We start from the raw sequence: 23,880 nt of genomic DNA on the forward strand, positions 1-23,880 counted from the left end.
GGTGCTTGCGTTTGACATCACATGCACCCAAATTGGCCTTCCTGTTTATGCAGCTGCTTTATATCAGAGGCAATTCCAGATCAAACAGCTTTAAGCTGGAAATTACAGAAACTACGCTGTCCTAAATATCTGCACCTGGGACTGCGTGGTCAGACTCCTCCAGCCATACTCTGGCCTCCCTCTATGAGACATTATGAAAGTATGTACTCACTACTGTAAGCCGCTTTGGATAAAAGCGTCTGCTACATGGCCTATTCTATTATATTTTACATCGATTTTATAAGGAACATATGTCAAACTGGTAGAAGCTGTGCATGTGTCATGATCAGGAAAAACCTGATCAGGAAAAACTCAGGGCCTCAGCAAAATAGGCTGTATCTCTTCCATGTATTCAGAGGCCATGAGTATTTACAGGATATATGACCTGTCTGAGGAAAAACTCCCAGCTGGGACCCATGGCCTCTGAATACATGGAAGAGCTACCTGGAAGGGTAGAGTTAGGGGGGCTAGAAGACCACCTCTGAGCGGGTTGGAGATATCTTAAAGCACAATCCTGCAGACCACAGTAGCCTAAAAACAGTTGTTTGTTCCCCTGCTCACTCTCCCACGTTCTGCCTGTGAACTGGGTCTCTCTCTCTCTCTCTCTCTCTCTCTCTCTCTCTCTCTCTCTCTCTCTCTCTCTCTCTCTCTCTCTCTCAGGGTGTAAGGGGACATCTGTCCACAGAAGGCCTATGGGACTTCACCTCACTGACTGGGGCCAGAATGTTAGGAATGTTGAGTTCAATACTGGTCAGTCGGCCAGGGCGGTCGGCCAGTCTACCAGCCATCCATCTGTGGCATCTCAGGTCAAAATATATCTTCAGAGGCTTTTCTGTCTCTCTGGGCACAGACTGAGCAATGTCCTGTCAGGAGATGTGTTATTGCCTCTTGAGACCAGGGAGGGAGAAAGAGGGTTGGGAGAAGGAGTGTGAGAGAGAGAGAGAGAGAGAGAGAGAGAGAGAGAGAGAGAGGGATGGGGAGGTGGAGAGGGAGAAGGAGAAGGAGAGAGAGAGGAGGAAAGAGAGAGACGGTTGGGAAAGAGAGAGGAAATGGAGAGAGAGAGGGAGAGAGAGAGAGAGAAAAGCAGAGGGAGAGAGAGAGAGAGACCCAGTTCACAGGCAGTGGCAGAAGGAGAGAGAGGAAGAGAGAGGAAGAGAGAGCAGGAGAGAGAGAGACCCAGTTCACAGGCAGTGGCAGAAGGAGAGAGAGGAAGAGAGAGGGAGAGGGATAACACCCTGCTCCAACCCAACAGCCCATGCCTCACGTTGTACAGAAGGTTAATAAGGGCATATTGAGAATACACCGAGTATACCAAATATTAGGAACACCTTCCCATTATTCACCTTTTTTCTTTAACCTGTCTCCTCCCCTTCATTGTACACTGATTGAAGTGGATTTAACAAGTGACATCAATAAGAGATCATAGCTTTCACCTGGATTAATCTGGCCAGTCTGGTCAAACCCAGATTTGTCTGTCAGACTGCGAGATCGTGGAGCGTGATTCCTCACGCGAGAACATGTTTCCACTGCTCCAGAGTACAATGGTGACAAGCTTTACACCACTCCAGCCAACGCTTGGCATTGCACATGGTGATCTTAGGCTTGTGTGCGGCTGCTCTGCCATGGAAACCTATTTCATGAAGCTCCCGACAAACAGTTCTTGTGCTGATGTTGCTTCCAGAGACAGTTTGGAACTCGGTAGTGAGTGGACAGGGACAGACCATTATTACGCCCTACACGCTTCAGCACTCAGTGGTCACATTCTGTGAGCTTGTGTGGCCTATTACTTCGCAGCTGAGCCGTTGAAGCTCCTGGACATTTCCACTTCACAATAACAGCACTTACAGCTGACCAGGGCAGTTCTAGAAGGGCATAAATTTGATGACCTGACTTGTTGGAAAGGTGGCATCATGTGATGGTGCCACGTTGAAAGTCACTGAGCTCTTTGGTAAGGCCATTCTACTGCCAATGTTTGTCAATGGAGATTGCATGGCGGTGTACTCGATTTTATACACCTGTCAGCAAAGGGTGTGGCTGAAATAGCCAAATCCACTAATTTTAAGGGGTGTGTACATAGTTTTGTATATGTAGTGTATTTCATGGAAAGAGCCGATGTTCTTAATGTTTTGTATACTCAGTGTATACTCCTAATACTGTGTTGACATCAGTTGTTAGGAATGTCTATCAACGCACTAATCTTTCCCACCCTGCTCAACACATAGTTGAGTGTAGTGTATCATTACCCTATGAAATATCTTTGTTTTTGAGAAGGGGACATGTAGGAGGTGTGCATTACTGTCTTTGATGTTTGTCAGATCCTGAATACCTAAGTATAATTATTTTACTGCAGTCAGAAAGAGAACCAAGACATGGCAGTCGTTGCCAGAGTGATGATGAGAGATTTTAGTTTTAAAGACAGTGGTTTGAAGAAAAGCAACACTTCAACAACTGGGAAATTATATGAATATCCCCTTTAATGTGAATGTAAAGCAGACCCACTGGGCACAGACGTCAATTCAACGTCTAGTTCACGTTAGTTCAACGTAATGTAATTGAAATGACGTGGAAACAACATTGATTCAACCAGTGTGTGCCCAGTGGGTAGTCTCTCTCTCTATCTCTCTCTCTCTCACTCCCTCTTTCTCTCTCTCCCCCTCTCTCTCTCTCTGTTCTCCAGGGTTTACCATTGTCTTCCTCCTCTCACTCTCCTCAAACCACAGGGGCGTGCCGTGCACCCCTCTCATTTGTTGCTCTGTTCCACACCCTCTGACTCTCTTCCACCCGTAGCCCCTGGCACTCAAACCATCTGAACCCTCTAATATTCTTCAGCTGTCCAGAACAAAGACTCCTTTCCCCCTCTCTCTCTTTTTTCCCCCTGTCTTTCCTGCTCTCTATCCCTCTCTTTATCCCTTCATCATATTCCCCCTTTGTTCTCTCCCCCCACTCCGGACTTTATTTCCTATCCAGACCACTCCAATACACCCCCCCCCCTTTTATGGGTCATCATTCACTCTACTCTTACCTCTACCCTTCAACCAATCAACCAACCCCCAGACAGGTTTGGAGTGTTGCATGCAAAAGGGAGAAGTATAGTTTTTGTCAAGTCCGCACATTTGAAATGAGGGGGTCAGAATGGGGGGAGAGATGGAAGATTGAGAGGGGGGAGGGGGCTTCTGGGACAGATACATTTTCAAAGGGCTATCTTTTCATTTGTTTTCCTTCAACATTTCACTGCTATTTAAAAGAAGAAAAAAGGGAGGAGAAACAAAAAGAGAGAGAAACCTTCCAGTCATAAAGGGAATCTTTCATGGGCGACTCACTCTCGGCATTAGGAGAATACATTCCCCATGCTTGTGGCTGCCAGGGAAGGGGAAGATAGTATCTGTGCCCAAAGAGCAAAGCATCTCTGTTTCCAGCTGTCACCTTAAGTGAGCATCAAACGGGACTCACCTGAAGTTGCCGAGTGGATGCTTTTGTTTGAAACCCTCCACCCTATCATGGCAGCCATTAAGAGGGGTAGATACAGTATCTGTCTGAGACACTACATCCTACAAATTAAACCAGGATGTATGGATAGGTCACCCTGAGTGTTGCTTAAATCCACCATCATCAGAACAACCATAAAGCCACAAAGATCCCTCAATTCCCACACGCCTGCTCTGGATTTCTCTGAAGGGATCTTATATAATCTGACGTTGACATACGGTCGTGACTGAGAGCATTAAGGCATGAACCCTAGTGCAAAAGGAGAGAGTGTAACGGGATTCCTCCTCCTCTTCTGAGGAGGAGTAGCGAGAAAGATCGGAGGACCAATGCGCAGCGTGGTAAGTGTCCATAACGTTTATTTTAAGACAATAACTGAACACTATGAAATACAAAACAATACACGTGAACATGAACGAAAACCGAAACAGTACCGTGTGGCAACAAACACTCACACGGAAACAAACACCCACAACTCAAAAGTGAAACCCAGGCTACCTAAGTATGATTCTCAATCAGAGACAACTAACGACACCTGCCTCTGGTTGAGAACCATACTGGGCTGAACTCAAAACCGCAACATAGAAAAACACACATAGGCTGCCCACCCAACTCACGCCCTGACCATACTAAAACAAAGACAAAACAAAGGAACTAAGGTCAGAATGTGACAGAGAGGGGGAGGGAGGAGGACGATGAGGAGAAGGGTCTCTGCTCTGAGAGAAAGAGAGAGGGAGAGGGAGAGGGAGAGGGAAAGAGAGAGAGAGAGAGAGAGAGAGAAAGAAAGAGAGAGAGAGAAAGAGAGAGAGAGAGAGAGAGAGAGATAGAGAGAGAGAGAGAGGGATTACCTCAGTTGTTAGCACTTCATTACCTTGTGTCTCATGTTGTTTTATGTGAACCACTGTGTCTTTGGTGGGCTGTAACTGGATAGGGGATGTCAGGCCCCACATACTCACTCTTTTCCCCCTTGTTCTGTAGACACCCATAGACCACCCTGGTGTCAAGCAACCTGGAGCCGCTAGTTCAACAGATTCTGCAAGCCAGCTATCAGCATTACAGCATGTAGGCTAGAAAGGGATCTTGGTAGACAATCATGTGTTTTGGTCTGTGTAGATTTTCAATCCTGCTTCAGTTTTTGAACTCATAGGCCTTAGAGAGTCTATGCAATTGATGCCATGTCAGACACCCTACTCACTTGCACAGGTTCACCACAAGGGTGTCTACTGTCACCCCTTCTGTTTATTCTCTACATCAATGACTGTCAGAGTGCCGACACCCACTGAAATCTTGTGAAGTTTGCCAGTGACACAGTCCTCCTCTCACTCCTCTCAGGGTCTGAGCAGGACCACGGCCCAGCCCTCTAGGAATTCATTGACTGGTGTGACAGTGCGCTGCTGGAGTTGAATGTTTCCAAGACGAAGGAAATGGTTGTCAACTTCAGGAGGAAGCCCCCAAGATGGACCAGGTGATCATCCATGGTGAGGAGGTTGACATTTCCGACCGGTATAAATATCTTGGTACCATCTTTGATGACACCATGATGTTTGAAAAACATACACAGATTCCATTATCAAAAAAGCTCACCAGAGACAATACTTCCTCAGGAAACTGAACTCATTCAGTGTCTTTAAATCAATATTAGTTACTGGTTTATTCCCTTTCTGTTTATTCCCATTCTGTTTATTCCCTTACCTCTTCTAAGATCACCGGTGTATGACTCTCAGAATTCTGACCTCGCAGGCCAGGAGGAAGACCTATGACATCCTGGAGGCCTGCACCCACGTCTTCAACCCGAAGTTTCAACTGCTCCCCGTTGGACCCCGCCTGCGCTGTCTCAAGTGCCCCACTAATAGGCGCAGGGCCTTGTTTGTGCCCGAGGCCATCCGCTTGGTTAACAGGACCATTGAGGAAGACCTAGGGACTATTCTAGAGATAGTTTATCCCTGCAATTAATTAGAAATTGTGGCTAACATGAAGTTTTAGTTTCTTAAATTGCACTATGCACCTTTAACTGATGCCTTAATAAGTGTTAATATACATTTGTTATACTCTCAGTGAGTGTTTGTCCTGTTTGAAGCACCCTGTCAGCCCCGAACTAATAGCCACTTGGGGATTAATACAGTTGTATTGTATTTAGAGCAGACAGTTGTCTTGGAGTGGACAGGTCTGTTGACGTGGCTAGCAGGCTAAACTAAACCTGAGTTTCTTAGCATCTAACAAGCAAATCATCTACACTTAGCAGCAGGGGTTGGAACTGAACAGAACCACTTGTTTTTCTGTTCCATTACATTGTTCTGACCAGCAAAATAAAGTGCTGATTATATCAAAACGTTGAATGTCCTTTGAACTTGCTACAGTTGGCATAACGCTGGACCAGAGCTCTAATAAGCAGGATTAAAAACATGTCTTACTTTTTCGTAGTTAATATATCCAATGTGAAACATGATAACTATAATATACTTAATTGCATTGAATAAATGTATCCATTCTTCTCTAATTAAACTCCCTATCCTCTGAATCAGCACAGTAGCCTATGATTCGGAGGAGGTAGGTGCAGGCAGCCAACACACGCACACACACACTGGCAAAGATTTTCAGCTGGCAGGCAGACACTAGAAGTTTCTGAGTGACAGAGGGAGGGTTTTGCATAGGTGCTTTGTTGTGATTTTGTGGGACTAGAAAAAAATGACTGGAATGTAAAATAACTTTATTAACCGGTTCCCATGCTTTTAAAATCCAGTTCTTTTCTGGAACAGATTAGATCACTTCCGTTTTCGGTTCTGTTTTTGTTCCTCGGAAATGTTGTTATTTTCCAGTTTTCGGTACTGTTCCCTGTACCGGTTCCATCCCCTGCTTAGCAGGCCACACCCCTGGACTGGTCACATCAATCATCATCATGACAGTTTGAAGATGTGCAGTCTGTCTTGATAAGGGCATGTAACAACAGCCATTTTTTCAGGAACAAGATGGCAAAGCGTGAGAAAGAGCGTCAGGGATGGAGGATGGAGGATATGACAGTACAGTACTGTACATTATCACATACCCCATCTTGGTATGACTAAAATCCTATAAATCAACGTAAATTGTGCTATGGAATCTCTATTATGATAACTACAACATTAACAAAGCTGGCACTTTTAGACTTGTTTCTGATCTCCTCTACCTTCTAATGAGCACATTCCCAAGCAGAAGTGTTGCAGGTCTATCCTTTGTTGTTATCCTGTATTTCAGGCCTAGTATCGTGAGTGGAGTTTCCTTCTCCAGTTTTGAGACTTAAACTTCAGCTGAAAAATTGCGTGTCAGAAAGGAAAATGTCAGTGAATGGAAAGAGGGGAAAATAGACTTTAATCACAGAAACACAGACCCAGAAAAAAGGAGAGGCAGACACAAGTGGAAACCAGAGGAATGCTAGCCAGCTGGGGGATGCATCTAGCCCATCTAGCCCATTCTGCTGCATTTTATTGGGAGGCAGGAGTGAGCTAGAGGATGGTGGTGGGGGGAAGGGAAAGGTCCCAAAACAAAAGCCAATTTGAAGGATGAGCTAAAACCAGCACAGCTAAAACCCTGTGGCTAGGACTGGGTCCCAGAGGTGCAGAGCTGCAGGCAGGCCGGCCGCACATCTCTGGGCCCTGGTCAAGACTCCTTTCCCTTTCTCAGCCTTCCCTCTGTTCTTCACACCCTAGGGAGGGGAGGATAGGAGAGAGGAGAGGAAAGGTGAGGAGAGAGGAAAGGGGAGGAGACTAGGGGAGATAGGAAAGGAGAGGAGACGAGGGGAGAGAGGAAAGGAGAGGAGAGGAGGGGAAAGGAAAGGAGAGGAGAGATGAAAGGAGAGGAAAGGAGAGGAGATTAGAGGAGGTGAGGGGAGGGGAGAAAGGACAGAAAGGGAAAGGAAATGAGATGAGGGGATGGGAAAGGAGAGGAGAGGCAGATGGCAGGGCTGTTTAGTTACCTAACTGGCCCATCCAGCCGGCAGGATCGGCCACAGCAGCGTCTGTCTGACAGGCTTCCTCCCTTCTGGCCCGGGCCGGCCGATCTCCACGGCCTAGCTGCATACTGAAGCTAACCCACATCCTCTTCTGCACTGGGAGCCAGGCCCACTGGGACACACATTGAAGGCTACATGCTAACAGAGCAGACTGTTCACATTTCATGCTCTCTTACTGTATGCACACACTATGTTAAGAGGAACATGGATGGGATTGAGAAAATAAACGCTTTCTTTTTCTCATCAGCTTGAGCATGCATAGGCTTACAATGCACAGTATTTAATTGACACTGCTATTCCAATTAAATAGTTATTTGCTGCTGTGCTATTCCATTGTCATCTCCAGAAGAACTGAAAGGCTCCAGGTAGCACTGCTTTATGAGCTTGGCTGTCAGTCAAGCTACTGGTCATGCCCAAACCCCTTGCCCTTGGGAGGAATCCCTTCCCTTCTCAAACCGGATGAACTTTCGGGGACATTCTGAAGGGCTGGTCGATGGTATTAAGCATGTGTGAGAGGTATGTCCTAGGCTTTTCATTTGGCCTGAAGGAGAGAGATTCTACAAAACTGTTATCTGTCATGTTGAAACTCCCCACTGGGCAAAAACTGGTTGAATCAGCATGGTTTCCACGTCATTTCAACCAAATCGTTCTGTATGATTATGTTGAATCAATGTGGAAAGCGTATTGTATTTGAAAAAGGTAATCAGGGAATTTTGTCAATTTTTCACCCAACTTTTAACCTAAATCCAAAGACATGGTGACATATTTGTTTGATTTCACGTTGAATTTGCACTATTTGACAATTCAACCAATTGACTTCAATCGACTGCTGTATATTTATGTTTCTTGCGAAGTTCCCTTCAAACAACTGACATACTGTACACAAAAGTTCTGTTTGGTCAATCAATTAGTCAATGCTGCTCTACATTGACTGTTCTTGCAGAGTTCCCCAGCATTGTAGAGCATGTTCCTCTATGGTTTACTAGCCGTGTGGAAGAGATTTGGTCCACTGATGTAGCTGAGTGACATACAGTGTGTCTCTCTGCACAGAGACAAGCTACAGCGGATCTAAGCGATCCTGAACAACAGGTGGGCTGGATGTCTTTACTTCCACTGCAAACAATTTTCTTTGAAACTGAAAAGCTGATCCAAGACAGGAAGAATGTCACATTAGTGCTGCTTATTTTCTTTCATGGACCACACACACACGGCACACACACACGCACGCACACACGCGCACACACACGCACACACACACTCACACGCATGGGTACATACACATGCACACACACACACACACACATGCAGCACATCCTTTTCGGAAGTCAATCATAAACAACATGAAATCATACAAGCATGAGTTTCCTCAAAAACATACAAACACTGGATCCAGAGACAGAAAAATAGACACATATGCACTTCTCCTTTTATTTTATTCTGGGTCTGTAGCTCTGCGCTGGTGGAGAGGAAAGAGAAGGCGAGCAGAGCAGGGTCTGTAATCAGAGCCCCGGGCCGTCCGCCCTGCGCTGCGGCTCTGTAGTGGTTTGAGAGCAGGCCAGACGTTCCTGAAGAGATCGCCGCCCAGACATCCAGCAGCAGCCAGTCAGCATCAAATTCCAGAATAGCAGCGCCGTCACTAAAAATAGTCCTCTGGCCAGGAGAGCCAGGGAGGGAGCGGGACGAGTGCAGGATAGGGGGAACAAAAGATGAGAGAGGATAGGAGGAGAGCAGAGGGAATGGAAAAGGGATTGAGGCTTATTCCACCTCCATTCACAATGTTATCACAGCAGCTCAGAGGAAAAGGAATGCCGGGGAGATCTGAATGTGACCGGCATGTATGTACAGTGGCCTTCACTCACAGCCCCTAGCTCCTTTTAAAACAATATGTGTCAGCCATCTGAGGAACACACGCTTCCCTGTACCCAGGCCTGCTCTAGGCCCTGCACTGTGTTTATTTTTCCTGCCATGAACGGGCAGCTCCGTTTACAACACCCAGCCTAAACCCTCAATGTTCCTGCCAGCTGCCTGCAACAGCAGCCAAACGCGGCAAATGGCATATCTGGATATGCCAGATCTCAACTGCTGTTTTTGCTCTATAGGTAGAAATGCTCCTCACTTGACCTCATTCAAAACCCTTTTTCTTCAGCAAAAGACTGGTAAACTTAACTGAAGTATTAATTAAACGTTATAGATTCTTTATATTCTAAAATACTCTCTATGGGATGTCTTTTGTCCTTTACATTTCAGTTAAATAGAGTGGGAAAAGCAGTGGCCTCTTTAGAGTGGACCCTCCAAGGCAAGCTGAAGTAGGATCAAGCCCCTAATGTGTAGTTAGTGTGCCAACTTCCATCTCTCCAAGGCAGACTCAGGGTCAAAGTAAAGGACCGGATGGGGGTTTGAGTCTGGATACTCACAGGCTTACCTAAACAGCAAGGGGAGTAGTTCAGAAAGTTTGCCAGCTGCATTTTATTTGAGGGTGAAAAAGTTAACCTGATTTTTCTGAAGAATCCAGAAGGGAAAAAATCCCTTTGAAACTCAGGTCAATATCATGTCAAGGGTGTAGTTACTGTGTGCAGTCCTGATTTGAAAATTGCCGTTTTAATCCATGCCATCACTGACTGCCTGCATTCTCTTACATAGATGACAGACATCCAATGTATTACACAATGCTGTATTATGCCTTTGTACTCTAAGTACCTAGCTACAGTGTTTTGTAACTTCCTATCTCTGTTCTGACCTGCCGTTCATTTCGGAAACCATTGGCTGAAAATTGCTCTCAGTGCACTGAGGTAAAGATGGCTCTAAGCCACAGGAGGTTGGTGGAACCTTAATTGGGGAGGACGGGCTTGTGTTTATGGCTGAGCGGAATGAGTGGAATGGTATCAAATGGTTTCCATGTGTTTGATGCCATTCCATTTGCTCCGTTTCAGCCATTATCATGAGCCGTCTTCCCCTCAACTGCTCACTCTGCTCTTGTTCATTCACCTCTTATTTTCCCTCTGAGGCTTTCCCAAACACATATTAGGTAAACCGGGAATCTCCACAACTAGAAACTTATTAAAAAGACTGATTCATAGTGGTGTTTAATGAATGTTTTACTTTCTTACACTGTTTTCTGGGCACCGAAGGCTACATACAGTATATGAGGCACGAAACATAAATTCAACTATGTGAGAGGAATAACTACAGTACCTCTTTCTGTAGATATAATCTCACGTGACAGATTATACCCTGTTTAGAAATAAAGTTAGCTATCTACCTAGAATGAGATTTGGTTAGGGGTTCCTAGATCAGTGTAGATAAACCAAGTTTCTCTTCCTGGGCCTTTTGCCCTGTCTGGTCTGGACAACATGAGGCAAGTGTGCCATCTCACATATCAACACCGAAGCCCCAAAGACTCCTTACCTATGGCCAGATCAGCCAGCCAGCCAGCCACTCCCCCTAAAAGTAAATGTGGATCAAATTAGCCTAACAGCAGCAATGTTCTCTCTTGACTACCAACCACTTGTCTCTGTTCTGCTCTCAAAAACAGACTATTCTTTCTCCCCAAGACAGACAGACACGCTTACTCAATTTCCTGTCTCTGAAGTTTCTCTGAGATATTTTTCCAATTCTCAAAAGTAGATTACAGTAGGAGTTAAATGCCAATAAAAGCAAGAAAGATAGAAACTGAACAACACTGAATACACAAAGTCAGACAGGAAACAACTTCTTTAACGTGATCCATTTATTTGACTTGGTCCAGTACTACAGAAGCATGGTTTGAAGTAGAGGGATCAATGACATTTGGTTCCTTCCAAGAACATTTCTTAAGACTTAGTCATATATAATGAAATCTGATTGGTATACTTGACCATGATATATTGACCAACGCTTTCACAATGAAATGTCATCTTCACTCCCTCAATGCTATACGCATTGAAACAATGATATCTCTCCATTTATGCAGTCAACACACCCACAAGCAGGCCAAATCATGAACATAGTAGCTTTATACGTCAAATGAAAATGGCTTAATCACCAATAAATACAAGTATAAAAAACACCTTGATAATAATTCTCATTCTCATAAAATGAAACATGATCATAAAAGATAGCAACGCCACTAAACTTAAACCACCTTAGCAGTCCAGGTTCATCAACTGATACCAGAACAAAATCATAACCGTGGCAATAGCCAACAAAAATAATACTTAAATAACATAATAATACTATTATTACTGTCTTAATAACAATATCCAGTCAAGTTTTCCTATGCTTAGACTTTCTGCTACTAACTAATGTATATGCACCAGTTATTTCCAGTTTGGCAGATAGAGAGTTTAATCAGATTTTCTCCATTGTTTTCTCCTGATGTCATTCCTTCGTTTCGGATCTCCTTGCTTTGGTACAGATGGACTCTGACTACTTCTTTGGGATCAAACAAGGGGTTGTCAATGTGATGGCACATACATGTACGTGTTTATCTCTGTGTTGCTTAATATGTGTTAGCATGTTAGAAAGATTACTATCATAATAACAACCCATGGATTTCCCCTTTGGGTGGTGTCAATGGGCACCTCTTTCTTTGGGAGGGGGTAGGTTTAAATGCCCTGTTCTCTGGGGTTGGGCCACCAGGCTGTATTAGTAAGTTGACTCTTGATTTGATGTAAGTTCACAGGTAAACACTCTGCAACATGACTGAACTCAGGTCAGCTGCTCTGACCCCTCAGGTGTACCAAAAACAGGGGAAACACTGAGATCTCACTGACATCAGATCAGACCCCTGATCTCTTACGGCCAAACTCAGGGAAGAAATACTTTCTGCCATAACATAAAGCAATATAAAGTTTCTATATTTTGGAGAATCAAAAACAGAAGCGTAATAAAACAAAATACTAACATAGTATAATTTCATCACTGTAAATCCAGTTGACAATAAAAGGCAATACAAAGGGCAATAAAATGCAATATAATACAGAACGGGTCTGTCGTTTCAATCAATAACCAGAACTTTGCACTAGCGGACCTTTGAAATCATTCAACATGTTAATTCTGTTGCTTGGGGGTTGCTATGGTTTTCCATACACATATTCTGATGATACAGTATAATCAATGTATCAGTCACAGATCTCCCTCTCCATCCCAGTTTAAAAGGCCATTCTAAACACACTCCATAGAACACACTCAGCCTATGACACAAGTTGCTTTGCCAGCCTCTAGCTTTTGGCCTAAAACAATCTCTTAACAAAAAAGTGACAGCATAATAAAAGCCTGTCAGGCTATTATTGTTGCAAAAATGAATTCATTTTCAGATGGGGTTTCCCAGCTATCATAAAGGTTCCAGGGGCACATACAGTACCCAATCCATTTCACCCCCTGCATCAATGAAGCTTCTTCTCATATTTGGTAAAAAATTAAATACAATACTTTCCATTTCCATCCTTTCTACTCAGAACTCACTTTCTCTGTTACTTTCTCTAGTCTACATCTCTGTTTCCTTCAACTCAGCAACTCAACTCTTTCACCCTTTCCGACAGGAAAGGCTTCTCAAATCTCACCTTCACTAAGAACATTCTTTCACTCAAACACTTGTTTCCCTCTAAAATCTCTACTACTCTCTACCTCTCTCTACCATTATTATGTTTCTCTCTACTACACTATACCTCCCTCTAATAAAAACAATAGCTGGCTAATGGTGCTTTTTTGACAAAATGGCCCTGTACACACAGCTGGAAACCTGACAGCACAGACCACAGAACCCACCTGACCGATGCGGATAACATCTCCCGCACCAACACGTCTCCAGCCATTGTCTGTGGAATGTGCAGTGTCATCAGAGCACTGAAACAAATCCTTCTACTAAGCCCTTTGTGGAGTTGGAGGGGGATGGTTTAAACAAATTAAACTAGGCTATAACAATATCCACAGATAACAACCTGAGCATTGTGTACACGACTTGTAGGGTTTCTCTGCCATTTCCAGCTGGTAGGACTTGTAGCCAAGTTATGCCAATTGAGTGAGAAGGCCTCAGCAGAGGCAACTCCAGCACTGCACTACAGGCATACAGACAAAACAACCACAGACATGGCTGTTTATTTGCCAGGAACATTCCGGGACTATGAGAGGGTGTCTGGGCCATCTACCTTCTAAGGTGAGCAGCTCCAGACCCCTCGAGCTGGCCTGACCAGGCCTTGTGTTTAACCAAATCATCAAACTGCTGACACATCAAGCAAGAAAGCACTGCACGAAAAGTCTAATTGTTTAAGACTCTGTCATCCTTCTGGGCTTGGTTCTTATTCCTGACAGTGTGTATTTTGGGATGGAGACGGGACTGTTTCATCTCAACTGCTGTTTAATGTCTGTGTGACCCCTGACCTGTGACTGTGTAAGGCTATAGGCCATTGTGTGACCCCTGACATGTGGCTGTGTAAGGCTATAGGCCATTGTGTGACCCCTGACCTGTGACTATGTAACGCAATAGACCACAGTGTGTTCCGTTAAGGTCCTGGGTCTCTCTCTCTCTCACCACATTCACATGTATAAGAATCAAAACAGCACAAATGGTGACAGGTTGGCCTGCATCCATCCTGCTCCACTTTCAGGAAATTACTTACATAATTTAATTTAGATCCTAAAAGGCACTTCCTACATATTCCCTAATATCATATGCTCATATATAGGACATACGCTTTTATGGTGATATACATAGCCACATTTTTTACATATGCAGCCATATTAATATATCATGTATACATGTTTCACTTCCTTGGGTAACATAACAATTATATATGTCAGTTCCACAATCCACACAAAGGGTTGGAGACATTGAGCTTTGGACTATTCCAGTACTGCCAGAACCCACCAGTTTTGTATTCATACTAAATCTATGCAAATATTAATAAATAGTTAACATCGTCAGTTATTATGGAGCAAGACCCTGGTTTGTTTTTTACATGAAGTAAAAGATCACAAAAACATGTGCTCTGTGTGAGTTTTAAGGTGCTTTTGTAAACTCAAACTCAATTCATGGTTCGCTTTGAGAGCCAACCAGTTTCTGGTTGCTGCGTATGTGATTCTAACTTGCCTTTTGCTGAACATGTAAACATTTGAACACAGCAAAGTCTACGGGCGGATGGAGGAGGAAGGCTGGGCGGCATTCTCTCATGCCAGTTGTTTATTCACTCCACTCACGTCGTTTGAAAACCCTGCTAACTGAATGTCCTTTGGCCTGAGAAGTGCATAATAGTCATGTATTGTATGTATGAGTGTGTGTATAATATAGTTTCCAACAAGGATTTGAACCCCAGTGAGAAAACTATAACCTTCCAAAAGGTTTAGGTAGGCTATCTCAGCAACATACGGGTCACTGGTCGTCAATGACATACACATACATGTACACACATACACACAGACACACACACACCAACAGAGACAGATGTTACAGCCTCAGCCTGGCCACCTGGCTGCCTCCTCTATCCCCTCCTCGGCTAGGTGAGGTTGCTGCTGATGTCCAGGGCTTGCTGGTACACCTGAGTCATGTCGTCCAGGTCCCCCAGCAGGGAGAAGCTGCCGTTGTCCCCCGGGGACCCCCGCAGTCTGGGGGTCCGGCTGAACTTTGACCCGTGGAGCAGAGGGGCTGCCTGGAAGCCCTTGAAACTGGCCAGCTGCAGCAGGTTTTCGGCTGACACACAAGCCCTGATGTTGGGGCGGTGGGGGGCGGTGGGGGGCCAGTCGGGGGACAGCCTGGGGGATACGACGCCATCCTCCAACACCATGCTGGATGGACGGCTCTGGCTACGGGACAGGCCAGAGTCGCCCTGGGAGGGGTCCCCGAGAGCACCAGCTGAGGGAGGGCCGCTGTAGGTGGAATACTTCCCGTTGCGCTTCAAGATGCCCTTCCTCCCCACCACTCTCCTGGGCGGGGAGCTGCAGGCAGCAACCAGGGACATGGTGGCACCCACTAGCAGCTCGGAGGACTCACTGCGCTCCGGGGAGGAGTAGTACCCTGATTCCCGTTGTTGGTTGTTCTTCAGGATGCCCTTCCTGGGAAGGGTGGGCACCATCTTGGCCGGCGAGCCCCCTGCCAGGGCGGGCTCTTCCTCTTCCTCCTCTCTGTCGGGGCTAGAGCAGCCTGGTTCTCCCTCGGCTGGCCTGAGGCCCATCATCGCTCCACCACTCCCCAGCTCCACCTCCTCCAGGCTGGGCGAATGCTGCTTCTCCATCAGCCGGGTCTTCAGGATCCCCTTGGGCCTCTTCAGCCCGGGCTTCTCCCCCTCCCCTCCACCGTGGGGCCCATCTCCCACCTCGTTCTCTTTCTTGGACTTCTTGGGGCGCTGGCGGAGGACCAGGGGCAGCAGGGCGGTGGGTTTGCCCGGCCAGGGCTCTGTGCGGTTCTGCCAGTCAATGAAGCGGGCAAGCATGGGAGAGGAGGTGCCATTGTCCCGCTGGGTCTCGCAGTCGCACACGCTGCTCTTCCAGCCCCAGTTGACCCACCAGTGGTTGGCGATGTCTTCCACCGTTGCCCGCCGCTCTGGGTTCACCATCAACATCCAACGGATCAGACCACGGGCATCTGGGAGGGGAAACAGGAGGGGAGCATAGTTTAACATTCTGGATTTGAGCACAACAGGGGGTATGTAGGAGCTGGGTTACACTTCACTGTTGTTTTTTGCTGCAGAGCATTTATTATCTAATAATCATTATATTTAGTGTGTAGAGGGAAACTAGATCTTAGACCAGGGTTTCCCAAAAGGCGTCCTGCCAAAATCTTCAAAAAAAATAATAGTTGTTGGACATAAAAGACTGTAAAATCACCAGAAAATCAGCTCAAAGTGATTTTAATTGAGGGATTCTGTTCCCAAGTATTCCCACGCATAAATAGAGAGGCATATGTGATCCCAATGGAATCAAGGTTTGAAATGATTCTGTTTGGGATTCTTGCACTCAATTTGCAGTGTACAAATGATTTATAACAATGTTGTGACCCCCCGACCAAGGAAACTTCGGCCCACAGAGGAATGTAATTGGGTATCCCTGTCTCAAACTGTAGGTAGAGGGTATTGATCTGTACCTGAGGACTGGGTGGGCTCTCTGTACTCTCCGTTGCTGATCTGGCGGATGAGGTTCTTGTGGTCTCCTCCATCGAACGGCATGGTCCCATAGACCAGGGTGTATAGGAGCACCCCCAGAGCCCAGCTGTCCACCTATAACAACAAAACACACACACACAGGTAACTACACAGATCAGGATCACGATCAGATAGACTGAATGTGAGAGATCAGTCAGTAAAATCCGTCACTGGAGACGCAGTTGAAAAAAATTGGAATCTCTCATTTCCCTTTTCCAATTCCCAGTAACTGGTAAATGAGGCTCAATGCCATTACTGGGTTAGCAACAGATCATTAAAACATTAACAAGGAGCGTACTGTATCTGAACTGGAACGACATATGTTGTAGCGACAGCTGAAACAGTGTAAGCACTGCACAGCTATACACTCTAGAAAGGGTTCTACCTGCAACCAAAAAGGGTTCTACCTGCAACCAAAAAAGGTTCTTCAAAGGGTTCTCCTATGTGGAAAGCCGAAGAAACTTTTAAGGTTCTAGATAGCACCTTTTTCTTTCTAAGAGTGTACCATATTGCTCTACAACATAATATCATAGGAAATCTTCATTTTGGCACATTTTTGCAAAAAGACAAAAGGTTACGGTAATCTGATATTTTTCTCAACACATTGCAGTCAATTTGAAAAGATGAGTCTCTCTCTCCTTCCCTCTCTCTCTCCCTCCCTCCTCCCCCTCCATTCCCACTCCCACCTACTTTCCCTCCCTCCCTCCCCCTCCTCTCTCTCCTTCCTTCACCCCTTCCCTCACTCTCACCTTCTCTCTCCCTCCTCCCCCCATTCTCTCTCCCTCCTTACCCTGCCTCTCTTTCCTCTCATCTCTCTCTCTCTCTCCCTTTCCCTCTTCTATCTCCCTCCTCTCACCCACCTCTGTCTGTCTGTTGACTCTCTCTCTACTCTCTCCCCTTTCTCCCCCTCCCTCCCTCCCTCACTCCCCCAATTCTCTCTCCCCCACCTCTATATGTCTGTTGACTCTCTCTCTCCCCTCTCTCCCCCTCCCTCATTCCCTCTCTTCTCTCTCCCACCCCCCTCTCCATTCACTCAGATAGGCTGAGAGACAGGACACAGGCAGGCAAACAGGCAAGTAGACAGACAGACAGACAGACAGACAGACAGACAGACAAACAGACAGACAGACAGACAGACAGACAGACAGACAGACAGACAGACAGACAGACAGACAGACAGACAGGCAGGCAGGCTGGCAGGCAGGAAGGCCGACAGGCAGGTTGACATACAGACAGGCTGACAGACACAGGCAGACAGAGACAGAAAGGCAGGCAGACAGACATTTTAAAAAGTTTTTAAAAATTGACCAATATCCTCTTCAAAATTCAATTAAGAATTAATAACAAGACGATTGTGTCCAATGGAGGTTTAAAAAAATGCTCTTGGGTCAATAGACTTCAAATTTCATATGCCGGGTCATGACTGCTCCCCGGTCACAAATATGTAACATTAGGGAAGATTAAACCTTTTTAACCCTTCGAAACGGCCCCAATGACCCCCAATTAAGTAACTTCCTGTAATAGCAGGAAGCTGAAATTCAATGTACGGAGAGACTCTTTAACGATGCCTTGAGTTTCAAGTCTTTATGTTAACAATTGACCGCTCTACAGAGAGGATGGAAGACAATGTATTTGTGTAACTGCAGCGAGAGAATGAAGGACCATGTTGAGGATTAAAGGGTTATTTCAGGATCTTGACAATGAGAGTCCGATGAACTCGTGGATACAATTTTATGTCTCTGCCAAGTATCCCTTTAATTAAGACTCTTCCTGTTTCCACAAGAAACTGAACCTCAACCAAGGGCATCCCTACAAGGTTGTGTGCATGTCACGATCGTTTAGAGATGGATTAGACCAAGGAGCAGCGTGGTAGGAGTACATTTTACTTTTATTTAAATGATACCGAAAGGGGCCTCCCGGGTGGCGCAGTGGTTAAGGGCGCTGTACTGCAGCGCCAGCTGTGCCATCAGAGTCTGGGTTCGTGCCCAGGCTCTGTCGTAACCGGCCGCGACCGGGAGGTCCGTGGGGCGACGCACAATTGGCCTAGCATCGCCCGGGTTAGGGAGGGCTTGGTCGGTAGGGGTGTCTTTGTCTCATCGCGCACCAGCGACTCCTGTGGCGGGCTGGGCGCAGTGTGCGCTAACCAAGGTGGCCAGGTGCACGGTGTTTCCTCCGGCGCATTGGTGCGGCTGGCTTCCGGGTTGGATGTGCGCTGTGTTAAGAAGCAGTGCGGCTTGGTTGGGTTGTGTATCGGAGGACGCACGACTTTCAACCTTCGTCTCTCCCGAGCCCGTACGGGAGTTGTAGCGATGAGACAAAATAGTAGCTACTAACAATTGGATACCACGAAATTGGGGAGAAAAAGGGGTAAAAAAAATAAAAAATAAATAAATAAAGGACACTGAAAAAACGTCAAAATACAACAAAAAAACGAATGTAAAGCTACATGTAGTGCAGAAACTAAAGGTGCAGAAACTAAAGGTGGAAAAAAGGCTGCCTAAGTATGATCCCCAATCAGAGACAACGATAGACTCTGATTGGGAACCATACACGCCCAACAAAGAAATAGAAAAACTAGAATGCCCACTCAAATCACACCCTGACCTAAACAAATAGAGAAATAAAGAGAGAAATAAAAAGTCTCTCTAAGTCTCTCTAAGGTCAGGGAGTGACAGTGCAAGGATGGATAGCTAGATCAATCACAGTCAATCCCAGTCAACAGGGGCGTGGTTAATAGAGGGCTGTAGGTAATGCTTTTCTATGGAAGAAAGGCCTTGTTCTCTGTGGGACCAAGTTTTTACTGTGAAGAGTTCATTTCTCATAGTCAGATGTAGGTTTGGGTTCATCTAAAGTGTCTGTTGAACGATTCCATACATTTAGTTTGTTCTGTTGATGTCACTCAAAAGCACACTAACTTTAGGTCAGGCTTCAAGGCCTACCTTTCAAATCAAATCAAATCAAATTTTATTTGTCACATACACATGGTTAGCAGATGTTAATGCGAGTGTAGCGAAATGCTTGTGCTTCTAGTTCCGACAATGCAGTAATAACAAGTAATCTAACTAACAATTCCAAAACTACTGTCTTGTACACAGTGTAAGGGGATAAAGAATATGTACATAAGGATATATGAATGAGTGATGGTACAGAGCAGCATAGGCAAGATACAGTAGATGGTATCGGGTACAGTATGTACAAATGAGATGAGTATGTAAACAAAGTGGCATAGTATAGTATAAAGTGGCTAGTGATACATGTATTACATAAGGATACCGTCGATGATATAGAGTACAGTATATACGTATGCGTATGAGATGAATAATGTAGGGTAAGTAACATTTATATAAGGTAGCATTGTTTAAAGTGGCTAGTGATATATTTACATCATTTCCCATCAATTCCCATTATTAAAGTGGCTGGAGTTGAGTCAGTGTCAGTGTGTTGGCAGCAGCCACTCAGTGTTAGTGGTGGCTGTTTAACAGTCTGATGGCCTTGAGATAGAAGCTGTTTTTCAGTCTCTCGGTCCCAGCTTTGATGCACCTGTACTGACCTCGCCTTCTGGATGATAGCGGGGTGAACAGGCAGTGGCTCGGGTGGTTGATGTCCTTGATGATCTTTATGGCCTTCCTGTGACATCGGGTGGTGTAGGTGTCCTGGAGGGCAGGTAGTTTGCCCCCGGTGATGCGTTGTGCAGACCTCACTACCCTCTGGAGAGCCTTACGGTTGAGGGCGGTGCAGTTGCCATACCAGGCGGTGATACAGCCCGCCAGGATGCTCTCGATTGTGCATCTGTAGAAGTTTGTGAGTGCTTTTGGTGACAAGCCGAATTTCTTCAGCCTCCTGAGGTTGAAGAGGCGCTGCTGCGCCTTCTTCACGATGCTGTCTGTGTGAGTGGACCAATTCAGTTTGTCTGTGATGTGTATGCCGAGGAACTTAAAACTTGCTACCCTCTCCACTACTGTTCCATCGATGTGGATAGGGGGGTGTTCCCTCTGCTGTTTCCTGAAGTCCACAATCATCTCCTTAGTTTTGTTGACGTTGAGTGTGAGGTTGTTTTCCTGACACCACACTCCGAGGGCCCTCACCTCCTCCCTGTAGGCCGTCTCATCGTTGTTGGTAATCAAGCCTACCACTGTTGTGTCGTCCGCAAACTTGATGATTGAGTTGGAGGCGTGCGTGGCCACGCAGTCGTGGGTGAACAGGGAGTACAGGAGAGGGCTCAGAACGCAACCTTGTGGGGCCCCAGTGTTGAGGATCAGCGGGGAGGAGATGTTGTTGCCTACCCTCACCACCTGGGGGGCGGCCCGTCAGGAAGTCCAGTACCCAGTTGCACAGGGCGGGGTCGAGACCCAGGGTCTCGAGCTTGATGACGAGCTTGGAGGGTACTATGGTGTTGAATGCCGAGCTGTAGTCGATGAACAGCATTCTCACATAGGTATTCCTCTTGTCCAGATGGGTTAGGGCAGTGTGCAGTGTGGTTGAGATTGCATCGTCTGTGGACCTATTTGGGCGGTAAGCAAATTGGAGTGGGTCTAGGGTGTCAGGTAGGGTGGAGGTGATATGGTCCTTGACTAGTCTCTCAAAGCACTTCATGATGACGGATGTGAGTGCTACGGGGCGGTAGTCATTTAGCTCAGTTACCTTAGCTTTCTTGGGAACAGGAACAATGGTGGCCCTCTTGAAGCATGTGGGAACAGCAGACTGGTATAGGGATTGATTGAATATGTCCGTAAACACACCGGCCAGCTGGTCTGCGCATGCTCTGAGGGCGCGGCTGGGGATGCCATCTGGGCCTGCAGCCTTGCGAGGGTTAACACGTTTAAATGTCTTACTCACCTCGGCTGCAGTGAAGGAGAGACCGCATGTTTTCGTTGCAGGCCGTGTCAGTGGCACTGTATTGTCCTCAAAGCGGGCAAAAAAGTTATTTAGTCTGCCTGGGAGCAAGACATCCTGGTCCGTGACTGGGCTGGGTTTCTTCCTGTAGTCCGTGATTGACTGTAGACCCTGCCACATGCCTCTTGTGTCTGAGCCGTTGAATTGAGATTCTACTTTGTCTCTGTACTGGCGCTTAGCTTGTTTGATAGCCTTGCGGAGGGAATAGCTGCACTGTTTGTATTCGGTCATGTTACCAGACACCTTGCCCTGATTAAAAGCAGTGGTTCGCGCTTTCAGTTTCACACGAATGCTGCCATCAATCCACGGTTTCTGGTTAGGGAATGTTTTAATCGTTGCTATGGGAACGACATCTTCAACGCACGTTCTAATGAACTCGCACACCGAATCAGCGTATTCGTCAATGTTGTTATCTGACGCAATACGAAACATCTCCCAGTCCACGTGATGGAAGCAGTCTTGGAGTGTGGAGTCAGCTTGGTCGGACCAGCGTTGGACAGACCTCAGCGTGGGAGCCTCTTGTTTTAGTTTCTGTCTGTAGGCAGGGATCAACAAAATGGAGTCGTGGTCAGCTTTTCCGAAAGGGGGGCGGGGCAGGGCCTTATATGCGTCGCGGAAGTTAGAGTAACAATGGTCCAAGGTCTTTCCTCCCCTGGTTGCGCAATCGATATGCTGATAAAATTTGGGGAGTCTTGTTTTCAGATTAGCCTTGTTAAAATCCCCAGCTACAATGAATGCAGCCTCCGGATAAATTGTTTCCAGTTTGCAGAGAGTTAAATAAAGTTCGTTCAGAGCCATCGATGTGTCTGCTTGGGGGGGGATATATACGGCTGTGATTATAATCGAAGAGAATTCTCTTGGTAGATAATGCGGTCTACATTTGATTGTGAGGAATTCTAAAATCAGGTGAACAGAAGGATTTGAGTTCCTGTATGTTTCTTTCATCGCACCATGTCACGTTAGTCATAAGGCATACGCCCCCGCCCCTCTTTTTACCAGAAAGATGTTTTTTCCTGTCTGCGCGATGCGTGGAGAAACCTGTTGGCTGCACCGCTTCGGATTGCGTCTCTCCAGTAAGCCACGTTTCCGTGAAGCAAAGAACGTTACAGTCTCTGATGTCCCTCTGGAATGCTACCCTTGCTCGGATTTCATCAACCTTGTTGTCAAGAGACTGGACATTGGCAAGAAGAATGCTAGGGAGTGGTGCGCGCTGTGCCCGTCTCCGGAGTCTGACCAGAAGACCGCCTCGTTTCCCTCTCTTTCGGAGTCGTTTTTTTGGGTCGCTGCATAGGATCCACTCCGTTGTCCTGTTTGTAAGGCAGAACACAGGATCCGCGTCGCGAAAAACATATTCTTGGTCGTACTGATGGTGAGTTGATGCTGATCTTATATTCAGTAGTTCTTCTCGACTGTATGTAATGAAACCTAAGATGACCTGGGGTACTAATGTAAGAAATAACACGTAAAAAAACAAAAAACTGCATAGTTTCCTAGGAACGCGAAGCGAGGCGGCCATCTCTGTCGGCGCCGGAAGTAGATAGGTCTAGTATACTTTCTGCAATGTAGTGGAGGGAGGGGCAAATTAAATCATTGTTAATTGGATTCAGGTTTGGATTATGTCAAGGGTTGAGGCCCTAACCCTAGCTTCATATCAACTCCCAGCTCAACCCTAACTCCAAGAGCCAAGAAGTGGAGGGCTATTAATAGGGTTAGGGTTATGGCTAGGGTTGAGCTGGGATGTGGGCATGTTTATAGGTCTGTCTGTCCGTCCGTCTGCCCGTGTCTTTCACCAATTTACCCATTGTAGCTTTATCACCAATGTTTTTGCCTTGACTGCAATGTATAGACTTAGTATGTGCCAATAACCTTGATGCATATCATCAATATCCTGTCTGTGGAGGTGGGAAAGTTGAGAGAGATGGAGGTAGGAGAAAAAGGAGGTAGAGAGAGGAGTAAGATAAATAGTATAGAGGGGGGTAGGGACATAGAATGGAGGGGGAGAAGGGGGAGAGTAAGAGAAGGTGAAGAAGGGAGAAAGAGAGAAGAGAGAGAGGGAGGGAGAGAGCCATCGCCGCTCTATTTCTCATATATCCATTTGTTTTGTCTTGTTTCATACACACCTGGTTTTCATTCCATAATCACACTGCATGTACTTAGTCCTCTGTTCCCTTCCATGTCTTTGTGTGTAATTGTTTATTGTGAATGGTGTATGTTCACGCGCAAGCTTTTGTATTCATGTTCCGTGTTTTTTGGGCACTTAGATGTCATGTTGTGACTATTTTTTGACTGGAATAAAAGTGTGCCTGTTTACTCTACTCTGCTCTCCTGCACCTGACTTCGCCTGCCTTACACAGCCTTAACAGAACGAGG

The 23,880-nt window shown here is 46.0% G+C and overlaps 1 protein-coding gene across 1 annotated transcript in view; it reads right to left on the reverse strand.

Annotated features, from left to right (window-relative positions):
* Positions 1-11,216: 11,216 nt before the first annotated feature.
* The window catches only part of LOC139406515 (NUAK family SNF1-like kinase 1), a 43,828-nt gene continuing 31,164 nt past the window's right edge, over positions 11,217-23,880 (reverse strand). Inside the window, exons 6-7 of the mRNA XM_071149179.1 lie at positions 16,560-16,692; positions 11,217-16,061 (exon numbers count right to left, since the gene is read on the reverse strand). Coding sequence (XP_071005280.1) covers positions 14,977-16,061; positions 16,560-16,692 — 1,218 coding nt within the window. The 3' untranslated portion in view covers positions 11,217-14,976. The remainder of the gene's footprint in view (positions 16,062-16,559; positions 16,693-23,880) is intronic.

Source organism: Oncorhynchus clarkii, chromosome 4 (genome assembly GCF_045791955.1).
Source record: "Oncorhynchus clarkii lewisi isolate Uvic-CL-2024 chromosome 4, UVic_Ocla_1.0, whole genome shotgun sequence".
In the NCBI taxonomy this organism is placed as follows: Eukaryota; Metazoa; Chordata; class Actinopteri; order Salmoniformes; family Salmonidae; genus Oncorhynchus; species Oncorhynchus clarkii.